The sequence below is a fragment of the Perca fluviatilis genome, chromosome 16 (genome assembly GCF_010015445.1).
Source record: "Perca fluviatilis chromosome 16, GENO_Pfluv_1.0, whole genome shotgun sequence".
NCBI lineage: Eukaryota > Metazoa > Chordata > Actinopteri > Perciformes > Percidae > Perca > Perca fluviatilis.
Genome location: NC_053127.1, coordinates 20,768,719 through 20,782,872, shown reverse-complemented (window position 1 = coordinate 20,782,872; position 14,154 = coordinate 20,768,719). Strand labels below are relative to the sequence as shown.

The 14,154-nt window shown below is 41.2% G+C and overlaps 1 protein-coding gene across 3 annotated transcripts; it reads right to left on the bottom strand.

Moving 5' to 3' along the window:
- Positions 1-1,305: 1,305 nt before the first annotated feature.
- slc43a2b (solute carrier family 43 member 2b) lies at positions 1,306-13,997 on the bottom strand. 3 transcript variants are annotated; one of them, XM_039777221.1, is made up of 15 exons: positions 13,853-13,997; positions 12,526-12,848; positions 9,318-9,609; positions 9,075-9,130; positions 8,879-8,955; positions 6,766-6,858; positions 6,370-6,503; positions 5,679-5,875; positions 5,433-5,576; positions 5,243-5,260; positions 4,498-4,630; positions 4,189-4,321; positions 3,657-3,730; positions 3,384-3,507; positions 3,107-3,268 (listed from the first exon to the last, which is right to left on the bottom strand). In XM_039777221.1, exons 2-15 carry the CDS (start codon positions 12,683-12,685, stop codon positions 3,107-3,109), a joined length of 1,797 nt encoding a protein of 598 aa, XP_039633155.1. In that variant the 5' UTR covers positions 12,686-12,848; positions 13,853-13,997. The 3 variants fall into 3 exon arrangements, with proteins under 3 accessions (XP_039633156.1, XP_039633155.1, XP_039633158.1); XM_039777222.1 differs by lacking the exon at positions 13,853-13,997 and having other exon boundaries at positions 1,306-3,268; positions 12,526-12,685; XM_039777224.1 differs by lacking the exons at positions 5,243-5,260; positions 13,853-13,997 and having other exon boundaries at positions 12,526-12,685.
- Between the last annotated feature and the right edge of the window lie 157 nt (positions 13,998-14,154).

Below are 14,154 nucleotides of genomic sequence, written 5' to 3'. Positions count from 1 at the left end.
CAGGATGCAGCAGGACGTAGCAGGGCACTGCAGAGCATAGCAGGGTGCAACAGGACATAGCAGGGCGTGGAGCAGGACCACCAGGACAGACAGCTGCAACCAACTATCTATCATATCTAATGTGATTGTATATGTTTTAACATGAAGTTTCTCATTTTCCTCTATTTGCCTCATTGATTGGTACAATTGGATTTAGCACAACTAGCTCGTAATTTGGAATTAAAATATGTCAACAGAATGTGCTGTGAATGGCACACTACCTGCTTTATAGTGACATTATACTATAAGGCAGTGGTCTCATGTTGCCTTTTTGAACTGTGTACCTGAACAAACCACAGGGGCCGGCCAGCCAACAAAGAGTTGCCTCAGCAGAGCTCCAGGAGCCACTGTCCCTGATGTGGGTGACATTCTCTATTCTCAGGTGACAAGAGGGGCTGGGGTGTCAAGTGATAACCATCTCTTGGAGTGTAGTATAAGATGGCAGAGTCGAGTACTGACAGACGTGGAAAAAACCCAAACATGAAGTGAGAGTGTGCCGAGAACATCTGGTGGAAAAACTGTTCATAATTTCATTAAGATTACAGTAATTTCACCTCTTAACAAGCTTCATGAGGGACATAGAGTCAGGAGACACCCTGTTCTTACACACTGTTGTTAAAGCAAATTAGCATTTTGCATGTGCATACTTTCTGGATAAATATGAAATATGCTCTATAGGAAAATGTTATACAGAGCTGTGTGTGTTGAAAGCAGAAATCAGTCTCAGTGGCTATATTTTTGCAGGTTTGGTTTACTAAATGTTTGGGAAATGAGTTTCTGTTCTTGTCAGTGTGTTTTAAATGCTGGTGTTTGTGTATAAAAAAATCTGTAAAACTTGACTATAATTTTGTTCAGACAACAGACTTCAATTCAATCAGCTGACAAAAATGTACATTCATTCAGTATAATTGCCCTCAAAGACATGCTGCCAATACTGACCTCTGCTGGTTGGTTGCATTACAACCTAAAAACTCCATCAGCTGGAAATTAGTTTCATGTTTGTTTTTTGCTTTTCTGAATTTATGTATTTAGAATTTTGAAAAGGGTCAGTTTCAGAAACAGAAAAAAGGTCATACATCCATAACAATTTTCCTGCCGATGAAAAAAGCAAGCAAACTATGTACTAGAGAACTGGGTGAAGACCTGCTTTGTTATGTCACCACACAGAATGTGAGCAATAAATAGCCACAATTTCTGTGACCAAGTAAGAATTACACAGATACAGAGACATATAATGTAGCCTAGTGAGCAATGAAAAAACATGAGGAAGAGATCAACTCATCTTTAATAACCCCCACAAATTCTTCCATAGGAACACCTGCACAACAGTCATCTCTACGTTATCTTCAACGGTAGAAGAAGATCTCTATGCGAACAATAAAGTATACGATCAGACATGAGTCATTGTCAGCACAGCACAATTTAAATACATGATGAAATGTATTATGGAAAAGGGAGTGTAAAATGAAATAAATACACAAATGAGGGTAGGAGGAGCTCAACATGAAAGTGGGACTATTTCTCGAGAGAGGCACCAGGAGAGAAGTGCTGAAATAAGCTGATCTGTGTGAAATTTAAAAGGGGTTAACGGGGTATAAAGTGCTAAAAAGTAGGCAGACAGACTTTTAATACCGACTTTAAGATCAGGCATCTGAATCATCCTGATTTTATGAATACACTTAAAAGGGATACTTTGCCATTTTAAAACTAGCTCTGTGTCATCTTTGTGTGGCCATTTTGTTTAGCAGAGGTCTGGGCAGACCTCCATGACGTGTGTCGTGTCATCTGGCAGATCTCTGAAGACCTCTGCTGCTCTGCTCTGGGGGGAGCTACGTGCACTGGCACCCCAAGGGAAGCCAAACACCGTTCATCTAAATACGCTGCCCACACTGCCATGACAAAGAGCTGGATTTAAATCAGCGAAATATCTCTTTAATGGAGAACATGATGTATAAATAGTATACCATGTAATGCAAAGGGGACACATTTCACTGATAAAGTATGTGTAAAAAGCTCAATAGAACATGCTGCCCAATGAACAAATCTTCTCTCTTTACATAAAGGTATATTGAAAAGGCACTGCTGGTAAACTTAACATATAAAAAGAAAAATAAAGCAGGAAATACTCTAAACATTTTGCTTTTAGCAAAACATACCTGTTTGATGTCCTTCTTACAGAATACAGCCCATTAAAACACTGACATTATCCATTACTTCAGTATATTCCAAGCTACAGTAGTTTCATAATATAAGATGTTAGAAAAAAGAAAAAAAATCAAGTCCCCTAATTAATCATAATGAGTCTCTTTTTCTACTCGCCCGAGAAACATCAACAATAAGGCTCTTCTCTCCTTCCTGTCACTTATTTAGTCCACACTTACCTTACACCATCTATCAAAAAAAAATCCAGCTGATGAATAGATAGGTAGCACCATGTTATGTCATTTGCAATCAGGATGACTTGAAGTCAATATATTAAACCAAAAAGTCTGATAGAATTGGAATCACTCACTAATAATGGTGAGGTTGTTTGTGAAAGTGATGTTTAGCAGTCTTGCCAGTGTCCCAGGGGGATATTCATGAGCTTAACACACTCTTCTGTTAATTTCTCTTCTCATATGGGGAATTTTAAAGTAGTCTTATGTGGAATGGACCTGCACTTTGCAATGTGAAGCCCAGAGAGCGGGGAATATAAAGAGAAGTCAGAGGATTTGGGGGAATGCAGAGGGCTCGTGCCTCTTTCCTTTCACAGTCTTTCCTCTTGTTTTTTCTTTTTCCCTCCATGTTTCACTTTCCACCTCAGCGACTGTCAAACTGACTCCTTTCTGTGACAACGGCAGGTCGGCAGCATCAGCAGTTTATTTTGGTGGGATTTTGGAAAATGGATGTGACAGTTTGTGCGTGTACCAATTACACAGTTTAAATGTGATATTCTAAATATTTACGATTTCAGTTGTCCTTTTGCATGCCTATGTATGCACATACATATTACTGGATTGCAATGTTTCTCAGTAAAAAAAAATCTTTCTTCATCCTCTGCTATCCATTTCTCTTCATTTACGTTTCTTTAGACATAGGCCTCAGGAATGTCGGAGCAATTGATTTTGAAATAGATCTTAGCGTTGTCCTCCTTCTGCTGTTGCTGTCTGTAGAGCATCCGTCTGTAGCAGATCAGGTAGAGAGGCAACAAGAAGCCCAGCATACTGAGAGCTAAGAGTCCAATATTAACCTGGGGGAGAACACCACAATTAGCCATGCCTGAAGGTTTAATTTGTGAAAGTTTTTCAGTGTGTGTGTGTGTGTGTGTGTGTGTGTGTGTGTGTGTTTTGTGTGTGCATTCATACCCAGAATGGGTCTCCCTGTAGGGGTCCCATCATAGCCAGAAACAGGGGTTGCTGCAGCAGAGCAAACACAGCACTGACCAGAGACTGCATGCCTGTTAGACTGCCAAACTGGGAGGAGGGATACCTGCAGAGACAGAAGCGGTAAATTTAATTTCTCAGTTTGACGCTGCATCCACATACAGAAGACAAAGGTTATGATGATGGTGATGGTGATGGTGTGTGTGTGTGTGTGTGTGTGTGTCTTAGAGGTTAGAGAGACACACTGTGACTTACACAGCAGCATATAGGCCGCCAACAGCAGAGTGAATGAATCCTCTCACCACAGTGTGTAAGACAAATGACACAATCTGAGGAAAGATGAAAGTAAAAGAGATCAATATTCATAATCATTTTGGTCATTCAGTCAGTTGGTTTATGAGGGTCCTAAAGCATAATTTAACATTTAACAGTTATTGTTAGCTTAGCATAAAGACTGAAAACAGGGTGAAACAGCTAACTTGGCTCTGTTCAAAGGTAAATCCACCTACCAGACCCTGTAAGGCTCACTAACTAACATTCATATTTGTATATGTTTGTAATCTTTACCCAGTCTATGCTAAGCTAAAATAGCTGTCTACTGACTGGTAGGCAAACAGAGCCAGGCTAGCTTTTCCCTGTTTTCTGTTACATTAACAAAATGTAGCATGCAATGTAAAAGAAAAGATTAAGCTGATTAAATAAGGTTATAAAATGATATGCTCTATTGTCTCCCTGAAGCACTTTGAAGGCCTGTGTGTATCTCTGACAGCTGAAGTGGACCACCCACCTGCACGGGGAGATTGGGCACTAGACAGGTGATCCCAAATCCCACTAAAAGGAGGTTGGTGAGGACGAATGCTCGCAAGGCATTGGTCACCTTCTGGGTTTTTTTGTCTCTGCGCTTTTTCTTTATCTCCCCCCTAGCAGTCAAAATCAGAAAGAATGAAGAGAGATCAATTACACAGGTACTGATATTGCAACTCTATTTCACAATAAAGGTTAATTTCTTGGTTCTATTCATCACTGGCAAATAAACATTGCAGTAATGTCTGGACCTATAAATGGGAATGAGTCTAAAAAGAACACGTTGACTCACTTGCTGCAGGGCTCCTTTTCCTCCTCTCCGTCATCACAGTCCTTCAGCTTCCAGTCCATGATCTGACCAATCACAGGAGTAGTCATCAGGCAAAGCAGCTGCAGCATGCCGAAGATGGAGGAGTACAGACTCACTGAGTGAGGCATTGAGGACAAAAAGGTTGTAAAAAAAAAAAAAAAGACAGATTCCAATGAATATTAGACATTGAGAAAAACATAAGAAAGGGGAGGTTAAAGGATAAAAAAAAGACAGAGATGAAGGGTTTCTACCTGGTTAATGACTCTGACGTACAGTTAATTATTAATCCTAGGCAGTAGAGCCATATCGAAACAACAATGGATACGGAGAAAGCAACTGTTCAAAAGTCAATTTGATGCCATTATGAGGGGATTTATGGTCAGGGGATTAATGATAAATGAGTAGTGAGTCATGCGAAACTGCTCATATCATATGATGCAAGCTCTTTGCTGGTGCTGAAGTGCAAAGTTAGTTAATGAGTACAGTGGTTTCAGATTAAAGCTGAATGACAGCTGAAGGACTCGGTTATTGACATGGACAACAGGCAAGGTCAAATTAAATAATAGCACTAGCTATGACAAAAGCCAGAGAGTAGTGGTAGTGGATTTAGTACAGTATTGCAATGGTAAACCCACACAAGACTAGAGGTTAAATTCTAATTGTATTCATCTTGAGAGTTAACAGGCTAATGCTTCAGTAATCTACTGATACAACTATAAGCTCTTACCGACTTCCATTCTCTCCACTGAAATTTAAATAAAAACCACGTAAGTCCAGCGGCTTTTAAGTCATGAATCACAGTTATATAAAACACAGAAACAACTTGATTCATAGTAAAGAAAACAAAATCAACAAGTGCTCATGTTTGTGTACACACAGAGACAGAAAGATACTAGAAAAAATGCAGAGCCACAGACCTTTGTTGAGGTCTCCATCACTGAGCGACTCCAGGACGCTGTTCATGGCTCCCATGTAGAACAAGAGACGGAGCTGAGTGATAGACATGGTCAACAGACTGAGCATGAAGATCGGGCTGATGATGGTTTTGAAGAATGACTGGGCTGCAGGGGAGAAACAGGACAAAACAGAGGTAAACAACACGCATTAGAGTGAGAAGCATAACAATGGGGAGTCAAGGAGTTGGCTGAATTCTGCACTCTTACACTCGTCATTTGGCTTGCACTCCATTTCCAGGTCCGTTGTGGAGAGGCAGAACTTGTTTCCGTCATTAGTGGCCAGCTCCATCTGCTTGAGGTTGTTGCTCACACTGAGACGACGGCCTACTGTGGTCACTTGTTGGTAAAACTGCTTTCCTGTGATTTTATGGTCAAAGCCCAGCCAGCTGAACTTGATCTTTATACTGAGAAAGTAGAGGAGGAGAGAGGGATGAAAGGGAGAAAAAAAGAATGGGAATAGAGGACAGCGGGTGAGGAAGGACAGAGGGAAGTTAAGTGACAAGGGAGGGGATCATGGTGAAATAGAAAAGTGTTAAAATATAAACAGAAAATGGTGACACACAGGAAACATGCATATCCTATATGTCTTGAATCAGTCTAATGGAAAAGGTTTTCGCTGAACAAGCAAGGCATTCTAATTAACAACAGGATTTACTACGGTGATGAGTGCAAGCGTGATCATCAGCAGATAGACTTTAACCTGGCAGACATTTTTACACATAGGCTATTACATAATGATTTGTCAAACAGTGACATTGGTGTTGAGTACTCCATATACTTTGAAACATAATAGAGACTTCTATTACTTAGTGGGCATATATTTGTACATGTGGGACTTTTACTGTGAATTGTATCTGTGTTACATTGTGTGTGTCTGTGTGTGTGTGTCTGTACTCACCTGTAGTCCATGTCATCTGGTCCTGGGAACGGCTCCAGTGGCCAGTTGAAGAAGCAGTTTAAGAAGACCAGTCCAGCACAAGCAGCCCATACCACCAGGATAGTGATGAAAGATATGTCAAGGTCATAGATCACCTGTGCACATCAGAACATTATGAATAAATACAAAAAAACAGAGGAAACACCTGAAATCAGAATGCGGTGGTAGAAGCTAAATGTGGTTGCACAGTGCGTTTAAGAGTTATGTCAGTTCATGTAAAATATAAGAATTTCACAAACAGTTCTTGCAAAGCAGTATGAAATGACAAAAAACTAAATATTTATAGGGGGAGAGGTCAAAAACAGTTCACATTAGTGTCAGTGCAGGTGTCTGGCAGGGTGATTCAGTGTTTGTTACCTTGACACCAGGGAAGGTGACAGCAGAGGAGGCATAGGAGCCAATCATCAGGGCGATAAAGGTGGAACGGAGGTCTCCAAACATGTTAGGGAGCTAGAGAGAAAGAGAAAGAGAGTATAAAAGAGACATTATAAGTCCTTATTGTAACTTGTAAGCAAATTTAAATATGATTTATACATATGTAATGATATATTCCATTGTTTATGTAACTACAAAGGTTACAGTGTAGCTGCTCTAAGACAGATTGGGGACACCATGAGGATGGTGCCTACTGACACCGGGGGGTCAGAGTGGACAGTGGGAACCAGTTTGCAGGCAGACATCAGAGAAAATAAGACACAGAAAAGTGTGTTGAACACCGATAAAAGCAATATAAAACAGCATCACATAACAGACACACAGCTGTCCAACACACAACACAAACGCAGGGCTGCAGAGATGGGATGACTGAGGTGAGGTGACATTTTCTACGGCCTTTTACATGCTTTTCTCTTGTTTAAGGACAGAGAAAAGAGAGCTGGGAGGGAAAACAGGAGACAGAGGATGGCAAAACATCCAAATACAAAGGCATTCACAAGCTACTCTGTTTTCAAGAGACTGAACAACAACAAGCACATCCAATTACATAATACTGGGAAGCTGAGGAAGAGGCATGTGTTTGTCTTTGTACTTAATTGATAAAGTATGCATATTGAAGCACCCAGTATCTCCCAGCAATATCACCAGGAGTACTTAGAAAACTGTTCTAATAGATTTTTTAAACATTAGAGATACATTTGCAGCTGCTGGAAAAACCTGAATGGGAAAGGTGACCTGACAACTGCATTTGGCAAGGAGCCAGTGGTGGCCACTGAATGTTAGACCCCTCAGCTGAGAATGAATGCCTGTAGGTCTGAGGTGCAGTCATGTTCAAGGAGTCAAGGAGCAGCGTAGAGTCTAATGATTAACCCAACAATGAGGCTTTCAAGTATAGTATGTCAGGATGTGAAGGAGATGGAGTGAAAGGTAGTGTAAGTGGAAAATTTGTTTTTATGCAACTCTGGGGGCCTGTATTACCAAAGAGCAAACAAAGCTATAAATTATGGTTTTACTATATCACTGACATTCAGGCCAGGGGGAGCAACTAATGAGAAATTTAGGTAGATGCAAGAAATACCACAAAGGAGATGTACATCACAGTAACAGCCTGTGGTGGTACAGAAAAGGGGCCCCTCTCTGGTGAACAGCATCACCATGGTACAGCCCTGGACTCCTGTGTGAGTCGCCATAAAGCTGAACTGATGACAGGGGGAGGGAACAGGAAGATCAAGAACAGCAGTAAGAATGCAAAGGAATGATGAGGGGTTGAGACTGTGAATCCTAAAGAGCATCAGTTGCTGCTCCGTGTGTATCTTTGGCTCTGTGGCTCAATCTTAAAGGGCAAAGTCGCTGATTTTACACATTGAAAGTCTGTTTACAGATCATGGGGAGTACTACTGCATATGTAAAACAAAAGTTGCGCTCCAAAAGAGGCTGCAAGAAATCTGATAAATTACCTTTTCCGTTTTCATGATTATGTTTCTGATTGATATTCTTCCTTTTTACAAATTAGAGCTGTGGCTCTACTTTGCAGCATCAGTGACACTATCTTCCTACATAGATGTGCTTGAGTACATTAGTTTGCAAATATTAATTTATGTGATGAGTGTCTTTCTGTGCTTGTACATTACAGTGAGTGCATGTGTTTGTGTTTAAACAAGAAAGACAGGGAAATGAGCAGCTCACGCTCAAACAGTTGCTATGATGTTCTTGCTAAAGCACAATTATAGATGCAGTGGAAAGTGATAATGAGCCATCGAGTCACTCCCTCTCTCTCTCTCCCCCACCTTAATAAACCCCCACCTTCCTTCTGCTAGGAACACTGAGTGCAGTGTCAGAAGCCAAACAAACAACAACCAGAATGCCAAACAAGAGGGGAGGGAGAGAGCAAGCAGGCGAGAAGCCAGCAAACTATTATAACAGAGCAGTAACAGCAAGACAAAGACCTGTAAAGACAAAAAATATACATATAGACAAACGTTATGCAGCAGGTGCAAAACCTCTGCAGCAGGAGGGTTACCATGTACACACTTACTGTGAGAGAGGTGAAGGTCATGCACATGCCCCCAAAGCCATTGAAAGTCAGGGCAATGAAGATAAGGACAGAGAGTTCTGCAAATGACACAGAGGTTAGCTCAAGACTGACTGTTAACAACCACTACAACAATGACTACTGATGATTGTTTCAAATAAAATGCAAAAAAGGAAACATAAGCACTCTTCGGGCTTACCATTTGGATTGTAGGCTCCATAAGCAATGAGTAGACAGGACAATCCAAAACACGTGCTGAAAATAAATGATGATGACAATTTAAGTTGCAGCCTATCTCTGCCATTTTTGTTTGGGTTCTTAAAGGATTTTACATGTACATATTTCCAAAACAATTGAATGTGAATAGAATTTTGTTCACAGAATTGAAAATAAATAACATGACATAGTTAGTCTGGATAAATTTCTTCTCTCCTTTGCTTACCTTCCCAGCAGTCGTAGCTTGCGAGGCCCATATTTATCCATGACGATCCCCAGTGGCAGGGTGATGGCCGAGAGCAGGAAGGAGCCCACTGTGAACGCCAGATTCAGCATCTCATCCTGTTCTTTACAAATCAGCCAGCCGTTCATCCTCAGGGACCCATCCATAGGAATCAGGGGCTTCATCTCCACTCCGTCTCCCAGACCAACCATGCCACCCTCATTTTCATAGTAGTCATAGTCATTGGGTTTTGGCGTTGGGAGGGGTTGGGACTGATTGTAGCTGGAACTGTTGCCTGAAGAACATGATTAAAGTAGGAAGAAGATGGGATGTTAGATACTTTTTGGAGTCTCACAGACTCTGAAAGAGGCCAAGACACGGCAGTCAGGCAAGTCTTATTTAGCCTTACTGATACACAAACACATTGTCCATAAAGGTTGAGTGGTGTGAATAATCATATGACTGTGTAAGGTTGAGTTCAGCTGTTCTATCCTGTACATGGTTGAATGTATAGGGAGTAGTGGTGTCAAACGATTAAAATATTTAATCACGATTAATCATGTCATAGTTAACTCACAATTAATCGCATATTTTTTATCTATTCTAAATGTCCCTTGATTTCTTTTTGTCCCATTAATTTTTCTCATTTTAATGCTCTTATCAACGTGGAAAAGTGGATCAGATTGCTTTGTGCTTTTGTCGCCTGGCTTTGAGGGGGCGGAGAATTGGCATCAGCTGTGTGCTTGGTTATCAAGTGGTATTTCAGAATGGACGTGCTGCGATGATAGCTCAATTCACAGTGACAAAACAGATCATTTTGGTCTTGTCAATGGAACCATTTGGCAACTTTTTAAATTCATCCATTCAGAATCTTATTGGCATATATTTCGGCGTCTCGCGCTCGCCATCCACTCAAAACTTAATGTTAGCCTACTACTCTTTGGCCAGCTTGCAAGCCCAAACAAGTGTGTGCGGCGTGCCTGTTGTTTTGTTTCCGGTCTAGCTAGATCTGGTGTGGTGTTGTAGTTTTTCTAATGTTACTAGTTGTTTGCAAAAATTTGCTAGGCCAAAAAGAACGTTAATCTCACAATAAAAAAATTGACGCCGTTAAAATGGGTTTGCGTTAATGCCGTTAATGCCGTTAATGCCGTTAATGCCATTATTAACGCGTTTAACTGACAGCACTAATAGGGAGCCATGGCTTTTGGCACAGAACCTGGCAGAATTATAACTAGAAACCTATGTATAACATCATATTGGGGGCAGAAGCAAAACATGCACAGTTTAGACCCACATAAAGATAAAAATGTACCTACTTGCCTCGACTGAGATGCTTTTCAGATTTTATTTGTGAGTTGGAATGCCAAAAGCTAAAAAGTGATAAGATGGAACTGGAAATAAACGTCAGATTATTATCAGAACCTTCACATAGATAATGTGAAAAGGTACAAAAGTCTTCATAAGTCCATGTAAGGGAGGAAGGGAAGCAGCAGTTTGGGAATTTATTATTCATGTGGGCAGATGTTTTCTGAATTACACGCCCTTACACCTCTATGGTATCAGCCACTTGTTGTCTTTGTAGTCACGTGAGGAAAGTATGTGCATATCATCCCTTTGTTACACCATGGCGTTCTTCATAGAAAAGTGCCAAAGTGTACTTCAGGAAAGCTAAGTTGCATGAGTTCCAAGATTTGATTGGGCAGGATGCTGCAAAATTAACAGCTTGTGAAGGCCTTGGTTTCCCCTTCATGATGATTCGTGACCGCTGACTTAACCACATAAAATCAAGCTTTAACCATTCCTAAAATATCACTGCTGCATGTGCACAAAAGCCTAATCTACGCTGCATCATCAACTTTTTTTTCCACTGTCAACCCCACCAGTGGTCTGATTTCTACCGTTCATCACTTTTCTATCAGTCGGCTTCTCCCTCCCTGTCCTTTATCAGTGGACTTTCAACTTCCATATTACCAGTCATAAAATCCTTCCCTCTATCACATGTCACATGCTTGAAAAGAGCTGAGCTGGTTCTGCTGTCCTCTCCCTCTTATATTATTAGAACAAGATAAGACAGGTTCGGCAGCACTCCAGCTCAATTGTTACCTCAGTGGCGAGTCTGCGTCTGTGCCGACACAAACATTTTTACTATCCTATAAACATGACTGGAATTAGCCTTGAGTAATTAAAGGTTTCTGGCTGAAATTCAGGCTACTAGTGATGCTAAATAAGCCTAAAGATAAAACAAGACAAAGTTGCATCACTTGCAAATGAAGATTGATAGAAAGACAGTGCCAGACACTAGGAATTGGAAAAACATCCTTCTACAAATCACAGGTCAGATAACTCAATTGTGCAAACTCCCTCGGAGATATTGTGGTTACTAGTGAGAGAGAAAAACAGAATCCAGCCAATAGTTTAGTGTGTGTGGGATTAGCAGGGCTCCCCACAGCCAGGACATGGGGGAAGACACAGTGTCACATAAGGTCCAAAGGATAAGTGTGGCCTGATTCCTTTCTCACATTCCCTTGTGCTTACTCTCTTCTATAATAACCTGACAGGGCCCATTGTGTGCATCAATTCCACCTTTGTACTTAAAAACACAAAGCACCTGCCTGACTTTGCTCAAGTTGAGGGTAGGGGAGAAAAAGAGAAGATGAAGGGTGAGGGAAAAGGACAGCTGATCCAGTCCGTCATTGGTTAATCAGATCCCTCTCAATCAGTCTTCTGCTGTGTCTTCAATTTAGATGGAGTCGCTGAGAGTTAAAGCTCTTGAAGGGGCAATGATATAATGGAGTTTATGAGTCACTGGAGTCTCTTACTCTTTGACTTTGGACCACTTTGTCAGTCTGCAACCATGCTCTCACTTTAATGTAACTGATCATGTTTAATCTCCTGAGTCCCTAAAAAACAGTCCATGCCCCCCTCAGAGAAAACACTTATTCTTCCTAAAGAAAGGAAGAGGCAAAAAGGCAGCAGTGTTAAGTTACATGTCTTGATTAAAACCTTGCACCCTCCTTTGCCCGACCTCTAGTGTCCACGGACTGACTGTCAGTGCACCCTTTATCACCAATCCTTATTTTAACAGCTCATTTTACTACATTTCAGGGAGAAAGAGTTCTGCTCTATAACTTCATAAAAGTTGTGGGAAGTATAATGAAACAAATGACAGATAAGTAATGAGACAGTGACAGAAAGTGCAGTTGTGACTCACCCTCCTCGTTGCAAAGGTAAGAGTAGAAGCCTTCGGACTTGAGCATGATGAGGAGCGATCCCCATCCCAAAAGCACGGCGGAGAACAGCAGATTTTCAATGATGGAAGTCACTGCCATCCACCAGCGCCTGGCGAACGCTGTGGCCAGGGTCGGAGGCATGGTTGAGAGAGAGAAATTACAAGCAGAGAGGGGCAAAGAACCAGAGGAGAGAAATGTAGAGGGTAGAGAGAGAGAGAAAGAAAGAGAGACCAATGAAGAGGAAAGAAAGGCGCACAGAGCCTCCCTGACTGACGCTCAGGTTGAAGGATCACTGATCACTTATCTGTGAAGAGAGAGCCACAAGAGGAAGGGGGAGGGTTTTATAGTTAGCCTATCACTGTAGTTACTTAGGACAGGAAGGGTCAGTTTTTTAAGATCACAAGATAAAAGCACTTAACTCTAAACCTTACTGCAGATAAATGGTTGCAGTGTAGGAAATACAGAGAAAATGTACCTGTGATATCTGAACATATGCACTTTTTTTCATAACTTTTTAATTAATTGAAAGTCTCCCTTTTCATTTAACACAGATGAGAGGTAATGGCAGATGCTCTTAAGAACTAACTAGTAGTAACAATGAACAGCAAATTATTAACCCTCTTTCTTATAGTACACAGATCCTTGCATCACTCTGCTGTAGGAGCAAAGACCTTACATCACATTATAGGCACTAATAATGATAATAATAATATGAAGAAGCATCCATCGTGGCATCACAGAGATTTTGCTGTTTGGTGGAAAAACTGGTCCAAACTGGACAGAAAATGGGGCTGTCTCACTGCTCCCACACCCCATGGCCCCTCTCTCTTTACACACAACCCCCAAAAAAATTCCTCTCAGGCCCGTCCAACCGCAACTTTCATCTGCAATTATTGTGGAGCATCCAAACATAAAGGAGCTGCCAGACAAACAATAAACAAATCAGGTCTCACAGCCAACCCCCTCTCTTTTCCCCTCCCCCCACACACACACACACACACACACACACACACACACACACACACACACACACACACACACACACACACACACATACACCACGTACAATACATACAAAACTACATAGTGTACTGTACATGGACCGACACAATCTGCTCTACCAGTAAGATATAGTTGCAGAGTAGGCTGTAGATCTCATCAAAAACAGATTTGAAAGAGACCATATGAGAGTTGGCTTTTTTATGTACATCTGTTGTTGTAAAGTAATTGAGTAACATTTCTCTACAATGCCATAAGGTTAAAAGATTAAAGATATAACATGTCCAGGCAAAAGACAAACTTCCTTACCTGTCCAGGCTGTAAGCAGCACCATCCAGCTTCAAGCAAATGAGCAGTTATCTGTGAAAAGCCACGTTTATATAGCCTATACTCAGGCGGTCTTCACATGGCGTCCCCTATTGACCATTGCCTGTCTGATATCTGCACGTCGGCCAACCAGCACTCAACAACCTTGTCTAGAGGCTTTGATATTTCTATAATAATAATTAGGGAGCCAGTTTCTAGACATAGGTATTATTTTCCTTAAAAGTGCTTTATACAGCTGCAATTCTGTATTACGTAAGACTGGCAATGCTTTGATTTCATCAAAG